At 40.8% G+C, this 22658-nt stretch overlaps 1 protein-coding gene across 1 annotated transcript in view; it reads right to left on the bottom strand.

Moving 5' to 3' along the window:
- Window positions 1-22658, bottom strand: part of LOC311135610 (rab5 GDP/GTP exchange factor-like) — a 47668-nt gene that overhangs the window by 21463 nt on the left and 3547 nt on the right. Inside the window, exons 2-3 of the mRNA XM_084169623.1 lie at window positions 19661-19718; window positions 16631-16845 (exon numbers count right to left, since the gene is read on the bottom strand). Coding sequence (XP_084025749.1) covers window positions 16631-16809 — 179 coding nt within the window. The 5' untranslated portion in view covers window positions 16810-16845; window positions 19661-19718. The remainder of the gene's footprint in view (window positions 1-16630; window positions 16846-19660; window positions 19719-22658) is intronic.

Raw genomic sequence — 22658 nt, forward strand, 5'->3', positions numbered from 1 at the left:
CACGGGAATAGGTTAGGGTATAGGCGCGTCCAATATGCTAAGCTTCCCCTAAAGTAAATTGAATTTGCCAAAATTATATAATTACTCCTGTCTATACAAAAATACATTCCTTCTAAACACTACACCAGAGAGCATGATTTTGCCACTTAAAAAAAATAGCTGTGGATTGTTTTAAATGGAAATTTCACCGCTGCTCTTTCACTGTACGTGTCCAATAATGTGTTATTAACATACACTACCAGTCAAAAGTTTGGACACACCTACTCATTCAAGGGTTTTTCTTTATTTTTACTATTTTTTACATTGTAGAATAATAGTGAAGATATCAAAACTATGATATAACACATATGGAATCATGTAGTAACCAAAGAAGTGTTAAACAAATCAAAATATATCAAATAGCCACCCTTTGCCTTGATGACAGCTTTGCACACTCTTGGCATTCTCTCAACCAGCTTCATGAGGTAGTCACCTGGAATGCATTTCAATTAACAGGTGCCTTCTTGAAAGTTAATTTGTGGAATGTCTTTCCTTCTTAATGTGTTTGAGCCAATCAGTTGTGTTGTGACAAGGTGGGGGGGGGGGGGGGGGGGGGTATACAGAAGATAGCCCAAGTCCATATTATGGCAAGAACAGCTCAAATAAGCAAAGAGAAACGACAGTCCATCATTACTTTAAGACATGAAGGTCAGTCAATACGAAACATTTCAAGAACTTTGAATGTTTCTTCAAGTGCAGTCGCAAAAACCATCAAGCGCTATGATGAAACTGGCTCTCATGAGGACCACCACAGGAAAGGAAGACCCAGAGTTACCTCTGCTGCAGAGGATAAGTTTATTAGACCAGCCTCAGAAATTGCAGCCCAAATAAAGTGAGATGTTACCCACTCAAGACAGCAGTGGCAGCTGTACAGATAACTCATCCAAAGGGCTTTGCCTTCTCAAACACGGTAGAAAGCTAACACTATATGATGCCCTGTCTCCTTATTAATTCAGCCACTTCCTTCGTTTAGATAACTAGCAAGTTAAACGTAGGGGTCGCATCAACGCAGAATTCTGAAAATTTCAGGCAGAAAAAATATATAAAAACGCATAAGAAATATCTTGCTGCATTTTGTAAACGCAGATCTAAAATGCTTCTTACTGTAATTTCTGCTCGGCATCAAACCTTATGCTTCGGATGAGAATTCACAAACGGCATTCTATCAGCAGACACCGGTCTGCCTTTTTCTCCTGCATTTTTCTCAGTAGCTAGGTTTCCAACCAATTTGCGACAGATTTTCATGCGAATATTCTAAAATCGGCATAAAACAACATGCACGTGTTTCCATCAAACTGACTTTTTGCGGATAAAAGGCTGTGCGTGATGACGTAATGCACATCAAAATAACTTTTGCAGTTAAATTCCCATGTACCGAATGAAAAATACAAGTTAAATGGGTTTCCATCGCATTTTCAACTCTACTGATGGTTTTGTCACAAACTGTTGAGTTAAATAGCTAATGTGCCCACTCTGGTCTTGGCACATGCGCTCTAGCCAACAGCGCGGTAGGCTACCTACATTATGAGATTATTATGGATAAGAGCGATATTATTTGTATTTGTTAAACGGCAGCCAAGCATCGATCATCATGCCACCAGAATAAGACCCTAAAAATGTATTGGAAAGGAGCATGAAGCTGATCACCTTGTACATTCACCACCCTTTGAATTTTATCATAACTTATTTAATTTGTAGCCTAGTAACTGCATGCTTTCCCCAAGTCGTAGTAGGAGGACCGCACAACATATCATAGTGTGACATTTCTCGCATTATTAATTTCACCGACACAAAAAGATCCCACCATGTCGAACGAACAAATTGTCTGTCGGCATTTATAAAATTGTACCGGCATTTAATATTTCCATCAGCCGGGTCGTGACTTTTTTTATGCGTCAGGTAATTAATTCACATGAAATGGGTGGATGGAAACATGGTTAGTGTAGCCTACTTTTCTCCGGTAAAATGCATGATGAACTTGAAGCAAAACATTAGGAAATGTAGCTGGCTATGATAAACATTAGAAATACCTTTCTTTTTCATTATAAACCCATTTAGCCTACTTGTGTGGCTGTCAGCCAAATAATGTTGCACTTCGGTTGTCATCTCGTGAAAATTAAGGTATTTTCTGCCAAATGTGTTGCACTAATGTATTTTCTGTTAAGGAAAACTATAGTTGCACGCCCCTGATCAATATATTGAAGTAGAAGGAGAAAAAAAGGTCACTACACAGCTGGACTCACCTGCTCCCACTTTCTTCTGTTGTGGTATTTACAAACAAACACGTGACTGGCTCAACTGCTCTGGGGAACTAGGGTAAGCTTCATAATGTAAAATAATGTGAAAGGTGAAATGAAGAATGCAATCTGCTTTATCTCCTAAGGTATTGCACAAGTTGACTGCAGGTATTTAAAAAGTAGCTACAAATATATATATATTTTAAAAAACTTACAAGAAATAGTTAACGGTATTGAAAAAACATCCTGTGACTATTTCCAAATATCCCGGTATACGGTTTATACAGTACACCGCCCAAGCCTAATTGGCACTATAGCGGAGAGCATCGGCCATATCCCCGGTGAGTGCGTATATTCACTGTCTATCATTGGGTGAGTGTGTTCCTGGAATGTTTTTTTAGGAGAATTTCCTCCTCCAAGCTAGACGGACGTCATAGCCTACAATATGTGTCTCCCCTTTTCATAACCGTCGATTAGATGGTTTCATTCAAGACAAGGTCGTTTTTATTGATGTCAGTGTCAGCAGAGTAGCCTTCCCTGTCATTTTTGTGGTATTAAAGATTCTGCTATTGTCTTCAGTCATGAAGAGTAAAGTGTCGTAGAATTGCATGAAATATGTTTATAAAAGGTAAAAAAATTATCGGATCCTCCTTTAAAATGGCCATCTAGCTGGGTCTGAGCTCTGGATGTGTGCACAGAAAGGAGGAGAAAAGCAGAACGGTCTTTTTTTGTGAACAGTGAGTCAGTTATAATATTAGCCTAATTTATGACTATCCAATCTACTCGACACATTAGGAATAGTAGGCTCTCTTGCATTGGTCTGCAAATGTGATACAGTGCCTTCAGAAAGTATTCATACCCCTAGACTTATACCACATTTTGCTGTGTTACAGCCTGAATTCAAAATGGATGAAATATATTTCTCACCCATCTACACACAATACCCCATAATGACAAAATGAAAACATGTTTTTAGAAGAAAAAAATGTAACTGATTGAAAATAAAATACAGAAAGCTCATTAACATAAGTATTCACACCCCTGAGTCAATACTTTGTAGAAGCACCTTTGGCAGCGATTACAGCTTGGAGTCGTCTTGAGTATGTCTGTATCAGCTTTGCACATATGGATTTGGGGATTTTCTCCCATTCTTCCTTGCATATTTTTTTTCATGCTCTGTTAAATTAGATGCGGAGCGGCGCTGAACAGCAATTTAAGTCTTTCCACAGATTTTAAATGGGATTCAAGTCTGGGCTTTGGCTGGGCCACTCAAGGACTTACACATTCTTGTTCTGAAGCCATTCCAGTGTTGCTTTGGCTGTATGCTAGGTGTCATTGTCCTGTTGGAAAGAAAATCTTCGCCCCAGTCTGTCTTTTGCACTCTGAAACAGGTTCTCATCAAGGATTTGCCTGTATTTGGCTCCATTCATTGTTCCCTCTATCCTTACCAGTCTCCAAGTCCCTGCATCTGAAAAGCATCCCCATAGCATGATGCTGTCACCACCATGCTTCCTGGTAGGGATGGGGTTAGACGGGTGATGAGCTGTGCCTGGTTTTCGTCAGACATAGCGCTTTGCATTCAGGCCAAACAGTTCAATGTATGTCTCATAAGACCACCGAATCTACGACAGAGCCTGGATTCGAACCAGGATCTCTAGTGGCACAGCTAGCACTGCGATGCAGTGCCTTAGACCACTGCGCCACTCGGGAGACTAAATCATGTCCAAACAATTTAATTGGCCACAGGTGGACTCCAATCAAGTTGTAGTGAAATCTCAAGGATGATCAAAGGAAATGGGATGCACCTGAGCTCAATTTGGAGTGTCATAGCAAAGGGGTGTGAATACTTATGTAAATTAGGTATTTCTGTATTTCATTTTCAATACATTGCTAAGATTTCTAAAAACATATTTTCACTGTCATTATGGGGTATTGTGTGCAAATGGGTACGAAAAAAATATATTTAATCAATTTTGAATTCAGGCTTTAACACAAAATAATTGGAATAAGTAAAAGGGTATGAATACTTTCTGAAGGCACTGTAGATGCATGCAATACTTTATCATAAAGGTGATTTTTTTCTAGCTTCCCCAAACTTGAAACTTACGCGCCGCCTATGCCATGTGTCCATTGTGTCAAGGGAGGGTTGGACAAAGCTAGTACAATTTGGACATTTCTTTAACATCCCAAAAACTCTTTCAATTATCATATACAGTGGGTATCATACAGTTGAAGTCAGAGGTTTACATACACTTAGGTTGGTGTCATTAAAACTTGTTTTTCAACCACTCCACAAATGTCTTGTTAACAAACTATAGTTCTGGCAAGTCGGTTAGGACATCTACTTTGTGCATGACAAGTAATTTTTCCAACAAGTGTTTACAGACAGATTATTTCACTTATAATTCACTGTATCACAATTCCAGTGGGTCAGAAGATTACATACACTAAGTTGACTGTGCCTTTAAACAGCATGGAAAATTCCAGAAAATGATGTCATTGCTTTAGAAGCTTCTGGTAGGCTAATTGACATCATTTGAGTCAATTGGAGGTGTACCTGTGGATGTATTTCAAGGCCTACCTTCAAACTCAGTGCCTCTTTGCTTGATATCATGGGAAAATCAAAAGAAATCAGCCAAGACCTCAGAAAAAGATTTGTAGACCTCCACAAATCTGGTTCATCCTTGGGAGCAATTTCCAAACGCCTGAAGGTACCACGTTCATCTGTACAAACAATAGTACGCAGGTATAAACATCATGGGACCACGCAGCCGTCATACCGCTCAGGAAGCAGACACGTTCTGTCTCCTAGAGATGAACGTACTTTGGTGCGAAGTGCAAATCAATCCCAGAACAACAGCAAAGGACCTTGTGAAGATGCTGGAGGAAACAGGTACAAAAGTATCTATATCCACAGTAAAACGAGTCCTATATCGACATAACCTGAAAGGCCGCTCAGCAAGGAAGAAGCCACTGCTCCAAAAACTCCATAAAAAACTCCAGACTACGGTTTGCAACTGCACATGGGGACAAATATCGTACTTTTTGGAGAAGTGTCCTCTGGTCTGATGATACAAAAATAGAACTGTTTGGCCATAATGACCATTGTTATGTTTGGAAGAAAAAGGGGGTAGCTTGCAAGCCAAAGAACTCCATCCAACATGAAGCACGGGGTGGCAGCATCATGCTGTGGGGGTGCTTTGCTGCAGGAGGGACTGGTGCAATTCACAAAACAGATGGCATCATGAGGAAGGAAAATTATGTGGATATATTGAAGCAACATCTCAAGACATCAGTCAGGAAGTTAAAGCTTGGTCGTAAATGGGTCTTCCAAATGGACAATGACCACAAGCATACTTCCAAAGTTGTGGCAAAATGGCTTAAGGACAACAAAGTCAAGGTATTGGAGTGGCCATCACAAAGCCATGAGCCTCAATCCTATAGAACATTTGTGGGCAGAACTGAAAATGCGTGTGTGAGCAAGGAGGCCTACAAACCTGACTCAGTTGCACCAGCTCTGTCAGGAGGAATGGGCCAAAATTCACCCAACTTATTGTGGGAAGCTTGTGGAAGGCTACCCGAAATGTTTGACCCAAGTTAAACAATTTAAAGGCAATGCTACCAAATACTAATTGAGTGTATGTAAACTTCTGACCCACTGGGAATGTGATTAAAGAAATAAAAGCTTAAATAAATCTCTCTACTATTATTCTGACATTTCACGTTCTTAAAATAAAGTGGTGATCCTAACTGACCTAAAACAGGGAATTTTTACTAGGATTAAATGTCAGGAATTGTAAAAAACTGAGTTTAAATGTATTTGGCTAAGGTGTATGCAAACTTACGACTTCAACTGTAAGTATTCACCCCCTTGGATTTGTTTAACATTTTGTTGCATTACAAAGTGGGATTGAAACATATTTAATTGTGATTTTGTTTGCCAAATACTCCATAATGTCAAAGTGAAAAGAAAATACTACAAAATATTAAACAACTAAAATATAGTAGTTGCATAAGTATTTACCCCCTTTGTTAAGGCAAGCCTAAATAAAATTTGGCTTAACAAATCACATAACTTACATGGACTCCCACTGTATGAAATATTATTGGTTGACATGATTTTTGAATGACTACCCCTTACTGTGTCCCCCACACATACAACTGCTGTAAGGTCCCTCAGTCAAGTATTGAATTTCTAGCACAGATAACTACAAAGACCAGGGAGCTTTTTGAAAGCCTCAAAGAAGGGTAGTGATTGGTAGATAGTTAACAACAAATCAGACATTAATATAGGAGCAACAACGGCTCAGCCACGAAGTGGTAGGCCACACAAACTCACAGAATGGGACCGCCGAGTGCTGAAGCGCATAAAAATCATCTGTCCTCGGTTGCAACACTCACCGAGTTCCAAACTGCCTCTGGAAGCAATGTCAGCACAATAACTGTTTGTCGGGAGCTTCATGAAATGGGTTTCCATGGCCGAGCAGCTGCACACAAGCCTAAGATCACCATGCGTAATGCCAAGCGTCGGCTGGAGTGGTGTGAAGCTTGCCGCCATTAGACTCCGGAGCAGTGGAAACGCGTTCTCTGGAGTGATGAATCACGCTTCACCATCTGGCAGTCCGACGGACAAATCTGGGTTTGGCGGATGCCAGGAGAACGCTACCTGCCCGAATGCATAGTGCTAACCTTAAAGTTTGGTGGAGGAGGAATAATGGTCTGGGGCTGTTTTTCATGGTTCAGGCCCCTTAATTCCAGTGAAGGGAAATCTTAACCCTACAGCATACTGAATGGAAGCAAGTCCCCGCAGCAATGTTCCAACATCTTGTGGAAAGCCTTCCCAGAAGAGTGGAGGCTGTTATAGTAGCAAAGGGGGGACCAACTCCATATTAATGCCCATGATTTTTGAATGAGATGTTCGACAAGCAGGTGTCCACATATTTTTGGTCATGTAGTGTATGTCTGTCTGATCATAATGCAAATCTATGCAAATTAACTATAACCAATGCTTCAAATCATGCCACAAGGTAGAGATTTAATTTCAGTCTCTTAAAAAACGTATAATTCTGTAATCAATTCAGGTCTGATTTACCTCCTCAACAAAGAGTCTGTGAATGACAATCGATTCCTGCGGGATGCCATTAAAGGGTTCATTAGAAACAATACAATAGCATTTGCTTCTGGTTTGAACAAGTCTCAACTAAAAAAAAATACGAACTGGAGTCCACGTTATCCTTACTTACTCGTCAACAGCAGAACAGTTTCTCCACCGAGATGGAGAGAAAATGATTCATCATCAAATCTGAGTTAAATTCCTTACTCAGATTAAGAGCAGAATTTCAAATTCATAGAGTCAGACAAACTGATTATCTGGACCGTAATAGACCTAGCTTCCTCTTAGTTAGTAAATTACGCAATAATTATAGTCTTGCTGACATTGTTTCCATTCAGTCTGACGATGGTGTTCTCTTGCATGATTCACCATCAATTAAATTAAACAAATTTAAATGTCTATGAAAAATAATACAGTTCTGAAGTACAAAATACCTCAGACAGCATGAGACCCTTTTTTGAGGGCTTGAATCTACCGCAACTCTCCTCCGATGATGCACACTCTCTAGATGCACCTATAACACTCAATGAACTGCACGATGCATTGAAAGATATGAACCGAGGTAAATCCCCTGGATGGGATGGCATCCCACCGGAATTGTATTTAACCATTTGGTCTGAACTTGGTCCGATATTATTAGAGATGTTACAAACATCTATTCAAATAGGCTTTTTCAATAGAGATGTTAATACTGTGTCATAACTGACAAAGAGAATCCAAATAGGTCAGATCAGGTTTGCAATTAATAAATTCAATCAGACCCCCTCTCACCCATAGAGGAGGAAGGAAAGAACTAGTGGGGATTAACAACTCACGTCCTGTTGTAAATCAAGGGAGAAGATCCAGGCCTGTGGTCACAAAATTGAGTTGATGGAACCATTTCAGACAATCAGAGCCTTACAAGCGTGCTGCGAAAGGGCCCAACCCCCTTTCCAAGGCTGCCCCGTTCACCGAGAGATCCCTGGCGAACCCAAGCATTTCTAGTAAATACATTTATGATTTCTTGCTCAAAGCGGGTGGCGGTTCGTGTGCAAAGTATATGGTTACTGTAGGTGAGAGTAGTTTCTGAATGTGGCAATGTTAAGTGTCTGTCCCGCTCCCTCCCTCTCTTCTTTAACTAGCATCCTGTTTTCAACGTATTCATTCTCTAGTCAATAACCAGTGCAGAGTGTGTGTGTGTTTATCCTGTGTTCCCATTTAATTAGCTAGTAAATAAATAATTAAACCAATTTGTGTAGTACTGAATCATAAGTAAGGCTCGGGTTTTTGCAGATGCAAGGAGGTTACGACTGTTCAGAATGATATGATACGAGGTTATGATTAATAAGTTGACTGTTTATAGATGTGATAGGTAAAGACCTTTTAGAGTTTAATCCAGGAGATGGTAACTCTTTAAAAGAACCGCTCTCGTGGTGCCCCAGATCCTAATGAGTTAATTGTTACATGATTCATTTAATTGGGTAACAATTAAACATAGTTAGTTAATTCGAGAAATAACAGTCTTCAGATTAATGTTAAAGTCAAGTCATGACAAATGCAATTATCTCTCTGTTACATAAAAAAGGTAAAGACACAACTCTCTGTTCAAGTCATAGGCCTCTCTCCCTCATTAACAGTGACATGAAATTGTACGCCAAGGTTCTAGCCAAACATCTTGAAACCATTTTACCAGAACTAGTTCAACCTACTCAAACAGGTTTCATCAAACAGACTGGCGTCAGACAATCTGAGACGTCTGCTACATATAATACACATTACACCTAATAATCACAGACTACAAAAGGAAAACCAGCCACGTCACCGACACCGACGTCTCGCTTCCAGACAAGCTAAACACCTTCTTCGCCCGCTTTGAGGATAACACAGTGCCACCGACGAGGCCCACTACCAAGGCCTGTAGCCTCTCCTTCTCCGTGGCCGACGTGAGTAAGACGTTTAAGCATGTTAACCCCCGCAAGGCTGCCGGCCCAGACGGCATCCCTAGCCGCGTCCTCAGAGCATGCGCAGACAAGCTGGCTGGTGTGTTTACGGACATATTCAATCTCTCCCTTTCCCAGTCTGCTGTTCCCACATGCTTCAAGATGGCCACCATTGTTCCTGTACCCAAGAAAGCAAAGGTAACTGAACTAAATGACTAACGCCCCGTAGCGCTCACCTCTGTCATCATGAAGTGCTTTGAGAGACTAGTCAAGGATCATATCACCTCTACCTTACCTGTCACCCTAGACCCACTTCAATTTGCTTACCGCCCCAATAGATCCACAGACGATGCAATCGCCATCACACTGCCCTATCCCATCTGGACAAGAGGAATACCTATGTAAGAATGCTGTTCATTGACTATAGCTCAGCATTCAACACCATAGTACCCTCCAAGCTCATCATTAAGCACGAGGCCCTGGGTCTGAACCCCGCCCTGTGCAACTGGGTCCTGGATTTCCTGACGGGCCGCCCCCAGGTGGTGAAGGTAGGAAACAACATCTCCACTTCGCTGATCCTCAACACTGGGGCCCCACAAGGGTGCGTGCTCAGCCCCCTCCTGTACTCCCTGTTCACCCATGACTGCGTGGCCAAGCACGCCTCCAACTCAATCATCAAGTTTGCAGACGACACAACAGTAGTAGGCTTGATTACCAACAATGACGAGACCACCTACAGGGAGGAGGTGAGGGCTGTGGGAGTGTGGTGCCAGGAAAATAACCTCTCACTCAACGTCAACAAAACAAAGGAGATGATCGTGGACTTCAGGAAACAGCAGAGGGTGCACCCCCCTGTCCACATCGACGGGACCGCAGTGGAGAAGGTGGAAATCTTCAAGTTCCTTGGCCTACACATCACTGACAAACTGAAATGGTCCACCCACGAAGACAGTGTGGTGAAGAAGGCGCAACAGAGCCTCTTCAACCTCAGGAGGCTGAAGAAATTTGGCTTGGCACCTAAAACCCTCACAAACTTTTACAGAAGCACAATTGAGAGCATCCTGTCGGGCTGTATCACCGCCTGGTACGGCAACTGCACCGCCCGCAACCGCAGGGCTCTCCAGAGGGTGGTGCGGTCTGCCGAACGCATTACCGGGGGCAAACTACCCGCCCTCCAAGACACCTACAGCACCCAATGTCACAGGAAGGCCAAAAAGATCATCAAGGACATCAACCACCCGAGCCACTGCCTGTTCACCCCACTATCATCCAGAAGGCGAGATCAGTACAGGTGCATCAAAGCTGGGACCGAGAGAATGAAAAACAGCTTCTATCGCAAGGCCATCAGACTGTTAAATAGCCATCACTAGCACATTAGAGGCTGCTGCTGCCTATTGAAATCACTGGCCACTTTAAGAAATGGAACACTAGTCACTTTAATAATGTTTACATATCTTGCACTTCTCATCTCATATGTATATACGGTATTCTATTCTATAATATTCTACTGTATCTTAGTCCATGCTGCTCTGTCATTGCTTATCCGTATATGTATATATTCTTAAATTCCATTCCTTACTAGATTTGTGTGTATAGGGTATATGTTGTGAAATTGTTAGATATTACTTGTTAGATATTACTGCACTGTCGGAGCTAGAAGCACAAGCATTTCACTACACCCGCAATAACATCTGCTAAACATGTGTATGTGACAAATACAATTTGATTTGATATACCGTCCCCCTGTGCAGTCCTGTCAGTTGATGCGGAGAAGGCCTTTGACCGTATCGAATGGTCCTACCTCTGGTATACTATGGAACGTATGGGATTTGGCTAAATGTTTAGAACTATGTTAAAAATACTGTATAGTAACCCCTCTGCGATGGTCTTGACAGGTAATAAATGCTTCTCACAGTTCCCCATCAAACGGGGAACTCGTCAAGGCTGACCAGCGTCCATCCTCCTATTTGCCCTATCATTGGAGCCTTTAGCTAAAAAAAAAACATAAATCCCAAGATTTAGGGCAAATATCAGTTAAGGACACGGTCCACCAAATCTCATTATACACAGATGACATATTATTTTACCTTGACAATGTACCCCAATCCCTTCCTAATGTATTAAGTGTATTCAGACAATTCAGCTGTATATCAAGTTATAAGATTAACCTCACTAAATCATCTCTGCTCCCACTTAACAAAGCAATGTTCACTCTCAATATAGAATTGAAGATACCAATTATGACCCATTTTAAATACCTGGGCATTGAAATGTTTCCCTCTCTAGATAAAATTATTTAGAAGAACTACAAACAAGTCACAACTGCAATTACAGCAGACCTCGACAGATGGTTTAATCTAACATTAACTTTATCAAGTCGAATTTTGATAGTCAGAATGTATTTCTTGCCTAGACTCAATTTCTTTGTTAGCATGCTTCCTTTGCCCACGCCATTAGGGTACTGGGAAAAGATTCAAAGTTCAGTCTTGAATTTTATATTTATATAATTTTTTAGTCATTTAGCAGACGCTCTTATCCAGAGCGACTTACTGTTAGTGAGTGCATACATTTTCCATACTGGAAAGGGAAACATCCCAGAATTAAAATGACTACACTCCAGCAACCCAAAGGTTTTGGGGGTCTAGGTTTACCTAACTTCAAGTTATATCCTTTGTCTCTAGTGCTCTGCCCACTTAAGAAATTGTTTGATCAAGATAAAGGTCTTCCTTGGTTGGAAATAGAGGAAAATATGTCACCATTTACATTGAAAGATGTACTATTCTCTTCTTTATCTCCTAAGTTTTGTCGAACTCAGTTTGGACCAATCATTGCCCACTCAATACAGACCTGGCAACCCAAACACCAATATTTAGAAATAACTCCTTACCTTTGGGAGGGAAACCTACAATTTTTAAACAATGGTCTGAGCATGGTATTCATAAACTTTCTGACATAATGAATATTCCAAAGTCTTCCCGAAATTTGAATCATCATCTAATACACTACAAATTGACATATTTTATTTGACTCCACAGAACCGCTGCCAATTTAAAACTTGCTCCTATTCCAAATTGTCTGTTGTGTTCTCTAGTAAATATTGGAACATACAGTGCATTCAGAAAGTATTCAGACCCCTTGATGTTTTCCACATTTTGTTACGTTACAGCCTTTTCTAAAATTGATTAAATAAAACATTTTCCTCAATCTATACAAAATACCCCATAATGACAAAGCGAAAACAGGTTTTTAGAAATGTGTGCTAATTTATTACAAATAAAAAACAGAAATACCTTATTTACATAAGTATTCCGAAACTTTGCTATGAGACTCGAAATTGAGCTCAGGAGCAACCGGTTTCCACTGATCATCCTTGAGATGTTTCTACAACTTGATTGGAGTCCATCTGTGGTAAATTCAATTGATTGGACATGATTTGGAAAGGCACACACCTGTCTATATAAGGTCCCACAGTTGGCAGTGCATGTCAGAGCAAAAACCAAGCCATGAGGTCGAAGGAATTGTCCGTAGAGCTCCGAGACAGGATTGTGTCGAGGCACAGATCTGGGGAAGGGTACCAAAACATTTCTGCAGCATTGAAGGTCCCCAAGAACACAGTGGCCTCCATAATTCTTAAATGGAAGATGTTTGGATCCACCAAGACTCTTCCTAGAGCTGGCCGCCCGGCCAAACTGCGCAATTGGGGGAGAAGGGCCTTGGTCAGGGAGGTGACCAAGAACCCAATGGTCACTCTGACAGAGCTCCAGAGTTCCTCTGTGGAGATGGTAGAACCTTCCAGAAGGACAACCATCTCTGCAGCACTCCACCAATCAGGCCTTTATGGTAGAGTGGCCAGACGGAAGCCACTCCTCAGTAAAAGGCACATGACAGCCTGCTTGGAGTTTGCCAAAAGGCACCTAAAGGACTCTCAGACCATGAGAAACAAGATTCTCTGGTCTGATGAAACCGAGATCGAACTCTTTGGCCTGAATTCCAAGCGTCACGTCTGGAGGAAACCTGGCACCATCCCTACGGTGAGGCATGGTGGTGGCAGCATCATGCTGTGGGGATGTTTTTCAGTGGCAGGGACTGGGAGACTAGTCAGGATCGAGGGAAAGATGAACGGCGCAAAGTACAAAGAGATCCTTGATGAAAACCTGCTCCAGAGCACTCAGTACCTCAGATTGGGGCGAAGGTTCACCTTCCAACAGGACAACGACCCTAAACACACAGCCAAGACAACGCAAGAGTGGCTTCGGGACAAGTCTCAATGTCCTTGAGTGGCCCAGCCTGAACCCAATCTAACATCTCTAGAGAGACCTGAAAATAGCTGGGCAGCAACGCTCTCCATCCAACCTGACAGAGCTTGAGAGGATCTGCAGATAAGAATGGGAGAAACTCCCCAAATACATGTGTGCCAAGCTCGTAGCGTCATATCCAAGAAGACTCGAGGCTGTAATCGCTGCTAAAGGTGCTTCAACAAAGTACTGAGTAAAAGGTCTGAATACTTACGTAAATGTGATATTTATATATATATATATATATATATATATATATATATATATTTTAATACTTTTGCAACCATTTCTAAAAACCTGTTTCTGCTTTGTCATTATGGGGTATTGTGTGTAGATTGATGAGGGAAAAAACAATTTAATCCATTTTAGAATAAGGCTGTAACGTAACAAAATGTTGGAAAAGTCAAGGGGTCTGAATACTTTCCGAATGCACTATATTGCACAATCCAGGTGTGGAAACTAAGCTCTTAGAGACTTACCTAAAAAGACTTAAAGCTGTAATTGCTGCCAAAGGTGTTTCTAACATGTATTGACTCAGGGGGGTGAATTCTTATCTAATCAAGGTATATTCGTTTTATTTTTCGTTAATCTTTTTAAATAATGTATAACTTTTCTTCCACTTTGACAATAGATTATTATTCATATGATGTGGGACTGCCCCAGTGTGAAGACCTTTTGGTCACCGGTTGCCAGATCTCTATCGAGCATAGTTGGTGTTCCCATTCCCTATCTCCCCAATATATTATTGTTGAACGATGACTCTTCACTATCTCTCACAGTACCACACAAACGAGTATGGTTGTCTGGACTGACTGCGGCAAAAAGGATGTTAGTGACCAGATGGAAGCCTCCACATAAGCTCAGCATAACTCAATGGCTACAAAACGTCCTTGACATTCTTTCACTAGAGCTCTCCTTAGCTCGTGTGAACAGCGCCAAAGAAACAACACTAGATACATTAAATAGAGCAGTCGAAAAGGTCAAAAGCTTATTATGAGTTAATGTAATGTAATCATATTTGAATTGATCAATTGTACTTTGAATATCTGTATCAAATATTGATGTATGCAGGATGATTCTATTCATGTGTGCCTTGGTCCCACAAACAATTTTACAAACATAAGATGAGTTACCCATGATGTTTTGTTTTATGCATAGATATTTCCACAACATGAGCCCGTGGGGGGAGGGAGGGAGTGAGGAAGGGGGGAATAGGAATGGGTCGCACCTACTGAGAAGGGGGGAAGGAGAGGGGAGATGGGACAGACAGGACAAATAATGCTTTTTATTTTGTTTTGTACTGTTTTTTATTCTTTATATATGTATTATTTGAATAGTATTGCCTGTCTGTGATCTGAACCCCTCACAAGAAAAAATTAAGAAAATAAATAATAAAAAGTTGGTCACAAAAAAGAAACTATCATGGGTCTCTAATATGGCTAGGATAATGCCTTTGGCTGCTGGACAATAAAATAATTGATTTGAAAACCAATAGAACATGAGAAAAACGCTGGTTTCAATGGCATATTGAGTGTTTAAAAAATAATTCCCTCAACATTTCTATGGTTGTATTTTGGCTAGGCTACTTTGAAACAAGGTAAGACATGCTTCATAAAATGACATAAAACGTCTAGGTTTTAAACAATTCAATTTATGGTTAAATAGTTTCAAAATCCTGACCACCACCACTCAGATTCAAGGTGGGTGATGTGCAGTGTGCAGCAAGCACTGTCCTTCACTCTCCGGTCTTGTGACCATTTGATCCGAACAAACTGTGCCTCGAGTATGTCAACAGAATCAAGCCTTTAGACATGAATGTTAATTATCCTTCATTATATTTATCAAACATGACTGGCGTTTAGCCTATACAGTGCTTTCAGAAAGTATTCACACCCCTTGACTTTTACCACATATTGTTGTTACAGCCTGAACTTAAAATGGATTAAATAGAGGTTTTGTGTCACTGGCCTACACACACAATACCCCATTATGTCAAAGTGGAATTATATTTTTAGAATTGACCTTTGTGTCCTGAATAGAAAGCGTTATGTTTGGGGCAAATCCAATACAACACATCACTAAGTACCACTTCATATTTTCAAGCATGATGGTGGCTGCATCATGTTATGGGTAAGCTTGTTATCGGCAAGGACTAGGGAGTTTTTTAGGATAAAAATAAACAGAATAGAGCAAAGCACAGGCAAAATCCTAAAGGAAAATCTGGTTTAGTCTGCTTTCCAACAGACACTGAGAGACAAATTCACCTTTGAGTAGGCCAAATATACACTGGAGTTGCTTACCAAGACAACATTGAATGTTACTGAGTGGCCTAGTTTCGGTTTTAACTTAAATCCGCTTGAAAATCTATGGCAAGACTTGAAAATGGCTGTCTAGCCATGATGCCCAACACCTTGACAGAGCTTGAAGAATTTTGAAAATAATAAAATGGGCAAATATTGCACAATCCAGGTGTGGAAACTAAGCTCTTAGAGACTTACCTAAAAAGACTTAAAGCTGTAATTGCTGCCAAAGGTGTTTCTAACATGTATTGACTCAGGGGGGTGAATTATTATCTAATCAAGGTATATTCGTTTTATTTTTCGTTAATCTTTTTAAATAATTTATAACTTTTCTTCCACTTTGACAATAGATTATTTTGTGTAGATCGTTGACAAAAATCAATTTTAATCCCACTTTATAACACAATAAAATGTTAAGAAATCCAAGTGGGTGGAAATTTATGATAGGCACATATCATCTACTCCTGCATCAAGCTATAGTAGAATACCATGTGGATAAGACAAACCAGCTTGACTGTTAACTCTGCTGGCCAGTGACCTGGAGTTTAATCTTGACATTCCCCAACATAGTGAGGCATCCCACATGAAACTTTGTGATGTAAAAGTATCTACCCTGCTACCTTTCATCCTACGTCATCCCACCAACCATCTATGGACCCCTCCATCATCACGCCCCACCCCCAGTTTGAAACCCATTGATCCAGGACTAGGAGTGTTTCTTCCTTACTTCTCAGCCAAGGCCCAGTCCTCCTGGATCTGCTTCTGCCGGGCCCGCTGATACTCCTCCCGCCAGCACTTGGAGCACAGGCCCTGCCAGGCTGCGTTGCCATAGTAACCACAGCCCTTGTTGCAGAGCAGCTCTGACTGGTCCACGTGGATCCCGCGGCGCTCCGTCCGCTGACTCATCTAGCTGCCTAGCTGGAGGGAACTCAGCAGAGCTGGCTGGCGGGGAAAGATGGCATGTTTATTGTTGTTCACACAGCAATGAAATTGGGGAAGACATTGAGACCATCTGGGACATTGAGCTAGGCCTAAATGTATAGGTATTTTTTTTTTACTCTTACACATTTACCACCTTCTCTAAGTATTGCATGGCCACAGCTTTGACAAGCAATCAGTCAATGCAGTTTTGGATAGAATTGGGCATTTTTACGCACTTATTCCAGTCCATGGGCTTTTCCCCATCCAACTAAACATATTATGACAAGATGAATCACCTCCCACAAACCCCTGATGTTCCAGCAGTAAGGAGGCAAGGACACAAGCCAAACCAGCCCAGAAACACTGAGAACATTCAGACCTAAGAACTGCTCTCCAATCAGGCTCCATTCCTGGATGGAAAAAATCAACCCCATGCCTTATGGAGGAACAAGGTGACATGTTACAGGGGGACCATATCCAGTGCTGCCCAGTATAATATGCACAATATGCACATACAGCAATAGTGACTTTTAGGTAACAGGACCCATCTCTACACAGCAGGAAGCAGACATTATAGCATCAATATTTCAGTGTGATGCTGCGGACACTGCTGTGTGAGCTCAGAGCCAGAGGACACAGTGTGGTCAGGAACAAGGATAGGGACTAGGTTAAAGAGAATGCAGCCTGAAGATAACAGTTCATGTGAATGTTTCCAAACCCATATAGACTGTGGACAACACGACTCACTGTGTGGTCAACTTTACATAAGTTATAGTGGAAGGAGACAGGGAGGTGCTTCCCAAGCTCAATGCATTGGGATTCTAAAAGTATGTTAACCTGCACTGAGCGTAACCTACATCTCTGTAGCAGATTGTTTTTACAACAGAGGTTAGGGTTGGCCATCAGCCTAGCTCTACCACTGCAAATACACAAGGTTTAGGTGGAGGTTGTTCCACCTCAAAAAGCACAAGAAAGAGGATTGACAGCCATCATCTCAGATTGTTCCGAAATTGTTTATGTTGTTAGAAACAGATACAATTAGCATAATGCAAAAATATTTTGTTGAAATATAATTGTATCTGTGAAAAATTAAGCTAATTGATTGCACCCAAAAAGCCATTTTAATTTAGGCCTATAGGATTCATATAATATTCAATAAATGTAGTACCCAACATCTGATTTGGACCAACATTTTTCTAACAATGAGTTAGACATGAGGAATCCAAGGAAATTGTCATAAGCCACCCATGGACTCCCCAACACCCCACCCCAATCCCACGCCAACAACGAGTATATAGCATCAGATCTTTATGTTTGACAAGTAGTATGGAGCTGCGGCTTTGAGTATTCTTTCTTCATCCAATGTAATGTATGCCCAGTGAATTTGGTGATGTTTTTTTCCCCCGTTCTGAGCAATTAGTAATTGAAGTTGTTAGGTTTATGTTCCAACCTACATCCTGATATTACCAGGTTCGGACCACTAGATGGTGCTGTTCCAGGTGTTTTTAAGGACCCAAATTCACAAAAAATACATTACATTGGATAAAGAAACAATACTCTGAGTCACAGCTCCATACTACTTGTCAGACATAGGGAACTGATACTGTATACTCGTTGTTGGGGTGGGATTGCCATGGGGGGTCCGTGGGTGGCTTTTGACCATTTTGTTGGATTCCTCAGGTCTTACTCATTGTTAGAAAAAAGTTTGGTCAAATCGGATGTTAGGTACTATATTTATTGGATATTATATGAATCCTGTAAATAATAATGGATGCAATCAATTAGCTTAATTTCTCTGAGCTCAAATTATATTTCAATAAAATAATGTTGCAAGAATGCTAATCTTATCGGTTTCTAACAACAGAAATGATTTTAGAACAATCTGAGATGGTGGGTGTCATGGATTGCTGAAATGACATGGAATGACCCGTTGGGACAATGGCACCTAGCCTACATTTGAGATGGTTTACTTGCTATTGTTATCACCAGAAAGCTTGCCTGGCAGTGACTGAAACTATATTGATACATCATCTCACTGCAATGCCATCAACGTACTTCACCAACCAAATAGAATAGCCCTTTAAAAGCTGTGTGTCATGTGCAGTTTGTGTGTAGCCTGTCTACAGATTCTGTACATCAAGTTGTGGCTCCTGAATATTGATTTTGTAATTGAACTCCAGTCACTGGAAATTTCCCCAGAAGAAATTGAGGTAGGCCAGCTTGTCCTTCAAAACAAAGAAACCATTCACCTGCAGGCTGCATCTTGAGGACTATGAGTGTGTGTATGTGCACTCAAAACAAGACTGTCAGTATATAGGTTAAACCCTGGTTTAGCCCCCCTCAAGCAGGAGGTGGATACCTCACCTATATATGACTGATTGGCTTAGCTAGTAGCTACATCAACAATAACATAGCAGGAGCTTGGCTGGTTATTTGGCTAACGTTATCATGTATGAAGCCTGCAACAACCAAAAATACACAAAGATAAGCCGGAGACAGGAGAGCGTGTAACATTACAGGTTACAACAAGCATAAATAGGGTTTCAGCATAAAGCGTTAGATTTTGTCAAACAACGTACCAACAATTCATTGATAACAATAGACAGCTAACGTTAGCTGCCTAGGCAACTAACTACAGTGCTACGGTAGATATGTATAACTAAAAATATGTATAACTGACCTAACTACCGTGTTAGCATGCTAGCTAACAGTAGAGTAGCTTTATGTCTAGCTAGCTAGCAAGCTAAAGTTAGCAAATGTGTACTTTTATTTTGGCTGTTGCAAACATAGCTTAGCTAACTGTTCAAGAACTAACTTTACAAGGCTTAATTCTCACCTTTTTCAGAGGATGAGACACCTTCTTCAGTAGCCACTGGCTGTGTGGCTGGGACCGGCTTCTCGTCAGCAACACAAAAAAATTACTTCAGGGTCACGGTATTTCGACAATTTTCAAAATAAAAGCTCCACACGTACTAGTAGAAAAGTCTAATTAACCTGTATTTATTCATGATATATGAAAAATTGTCTAAACATTAACAAAGATTCATATTTGTTCATATTTAAGTAAGGTCAAATAAATGCCCCCAATGAAATACACAAAATACATATTGTCTTATAGATAGAAAACTATTCTAGGTGCCAAAATAAAAGTGGGGTTGGGATTACTCACTAGGGTCTGTAGAATATGTATATGAAAATGTATGCACTCACTAACTGTAAATCGCTCTGGATAAGAGCGTCTGCTAAATGACTAAAATGTAAATGTGAAATGTAATGGGGGACTAAGGTCTAAATGCCCAGCAACACTTTCTCCTCTACCCACTCCATTCACTGCAGTTCAATACACCGTAGGCCTTTAGGTGATTAGGTACTTCAAAGACACAATGTAAACAATGATGGACTGGCATACCTGTTAACAACCTAGATTAACCTAATGATGATGAGCCAGTTGCGCTTTTTACACATTTAAATCAGCCCCAAGGCCAGCCTTGACCTGTGCCAAAACATGCATTTGGCCTGAAAAATAACGTCAAACGACTTAAAATGGAGCCATTAGACACTATACGGTACAAATATTGCACTGTAAATGCAAAACGATCGATTGTGTGTCCATAAAACCAGTGTCCAGTCTAATCACTAGAGTCCCTAGAATACAAAATAGCAAATCATTCCCCTCTTCAAGCCTATTGCTTCAAGTCACAGATGAGGTCCACCAAGGCCAGAACAGCAAGGCTCGGTAACAGCAGCTACTTCTAGGCTATGAGGTTGGCGAACTCATCTTGAGTCTAAATCATACTTCTGCACTGTCACTTTAACCCTGCTGACTGACTAATTTAGGACTATATCTAAATGACAAAACAATAAATTAACTATATTAGCTTTCTATTTGTTTTCTGTGTGAAATAAAACGCAATTCCATACCAGACTTGCACTCTTGGCTTGCCCTAGCAGGTGTTAGGTGAAAAGCTAACTGCTTCAAAGAAACAATGGAAAAAATGTCATCAGTAGATGGGGTGTTAACTGACTGGCATAGCTACCTGTAAATTACCTACATTATAGTATTGATGATGAGCTGGCTGCAGACGTTTAAATCAGACCAAAGCCCGCATTAGGTGCCAAAACGTGCACCAGGTCAAGCGTTTTGGCTAGAAAAATATCAAATATATTTTTTACGGCAGTATCCTAGTAAAAATCATACTGCTATAGGTTAGTATCACCCTAATTATGCCTATAGCCTATCAATGGATATCACGGAGGTTAACAGCGCTTTTTTTCAACCCACCCTGGTCGCAATTCATCAAAAGGTTTGCATCTTGGACGGGTTTTTGGACTGAAAGTAGCAGGGATGTGGGTTCGTTTTTGTGTGACATATTATTGCCTCGTAAAATAGCTATGTGCTCACCAGGAAAAGTTAGCCTCTAGTGGGTAGACTGGACCCTGGTTTTATTGACACACAATTTATCGTTTTTTCCTGTACAGTGGAATTTGTTTGTGCAATACAACACAAATACAGTAAGACTTTCTTAAACATTACATTTCAAAATTGCATCCTTGAACAATAGCACGAGGAAATTAATATGAATCATACAATCAAAACAATTATTTCTTTTTTTAAATTGTCATTGTATGTTTATTACCAGTAGGCTATGTTCTTTACATTCATTTACTCAAGCTCCAACCATTTCTCAATGTGCTCCACCTTATATTATTTCTTATAAAATGTAATTATCTTTAGTTTAGATTTCCCCCCATGTAGTTAGAATTGTTTTACATAATTTTAGCATTATGCACTATGCAAAGCTGCAAAAAATATAGATTTTCTATCGTACACATAGCGTTTTACCGCAGACTTGTATTTTTAAGGCAAAATCCGAAAACCGGAAGTGTTAATGTGGCTGCGGGGTCGCTAATGTTGCTGCCGAAACAAAATCAAAATCAATCACATTTTCAAATGTTATTTGTCACATGCTTCATAAAGAACAGGCGTGGACTAACAGTAAAATGCTTACTTACGGCCGTTCCCAACAATGCAGAGAGAAAGAAAATAGAGAAAGAATAGAAAAGTAAAACACATAATAATAAAAGTAAAACTAGATACACAATGAGAAATGATAACTTGGTTATATACAAGGGGTACCAGTACCGAGTAGATGTGCAGATGTAATTGAGGTAGATATATGCAATAACTAGGAATAAAGTGACAGATAGTAAACAGTAGCAGCAGCGTATGTGATGAGTCAAAGTTAGTGCAAAAAGGGTCAATGCAGATAATCCGGGTAGCTATTTGGTTAACTATTTAACAGTCTTATGGCTTGGAGGTAGAAGCTGTTCAGGGTCCTGTTGGTTCCAGACTTGGTGCATTGGTACCACTTGCCGTGCGGTAGCAGAGAGAACAGTCTATGACTTGGGTGGCTAGAGTCTTTGACAATTTTTAGGGCCATCCTCTGACACCGCCTGGTATAGAGGTCCTGGATTGCAGGGAGCTCAGCCCCAGTGATATATTGGGCCATCCGCACTACCGGATGCCAAGCAGTTGGCATACGAAGCGGTGATGCAGCCAGGAAGTCCAGTATCACAGGGAGGTGTTCAGTCCCAGGGTCCTTAGCTTAGTGATGAGCTTGGATGGCACTGTGGTGTTGAACGCTGAGCTGTAGTGAATGAACAGCATTCTCACTTGTCCAAGTGGAAAGGGCAGTGTGGAGTGCAATAGAGATTGCGTCATCTGTGGATCTGTTGGGGCGGTATGCGAATTGGAGTGGGTCCAGGGTGTCTGGGATGATGTTATTGATGTGAGCCATGACCAGCCTTTCAAAGTATTTCATGGCTACAGATGA

The sequence above is a fragment of the Coregonus lavaretus genome (assembly GCF_964263955.1).
Source record: "Coregonus lavaretus genome assembly, chromosome: 10".
Lineage (NCBI taxonomy): Eukaryota > Metazoa > Chordata > Actinopteri > Salmoniformes > Salmonidae > Coregonus > Coregonus lavaretus.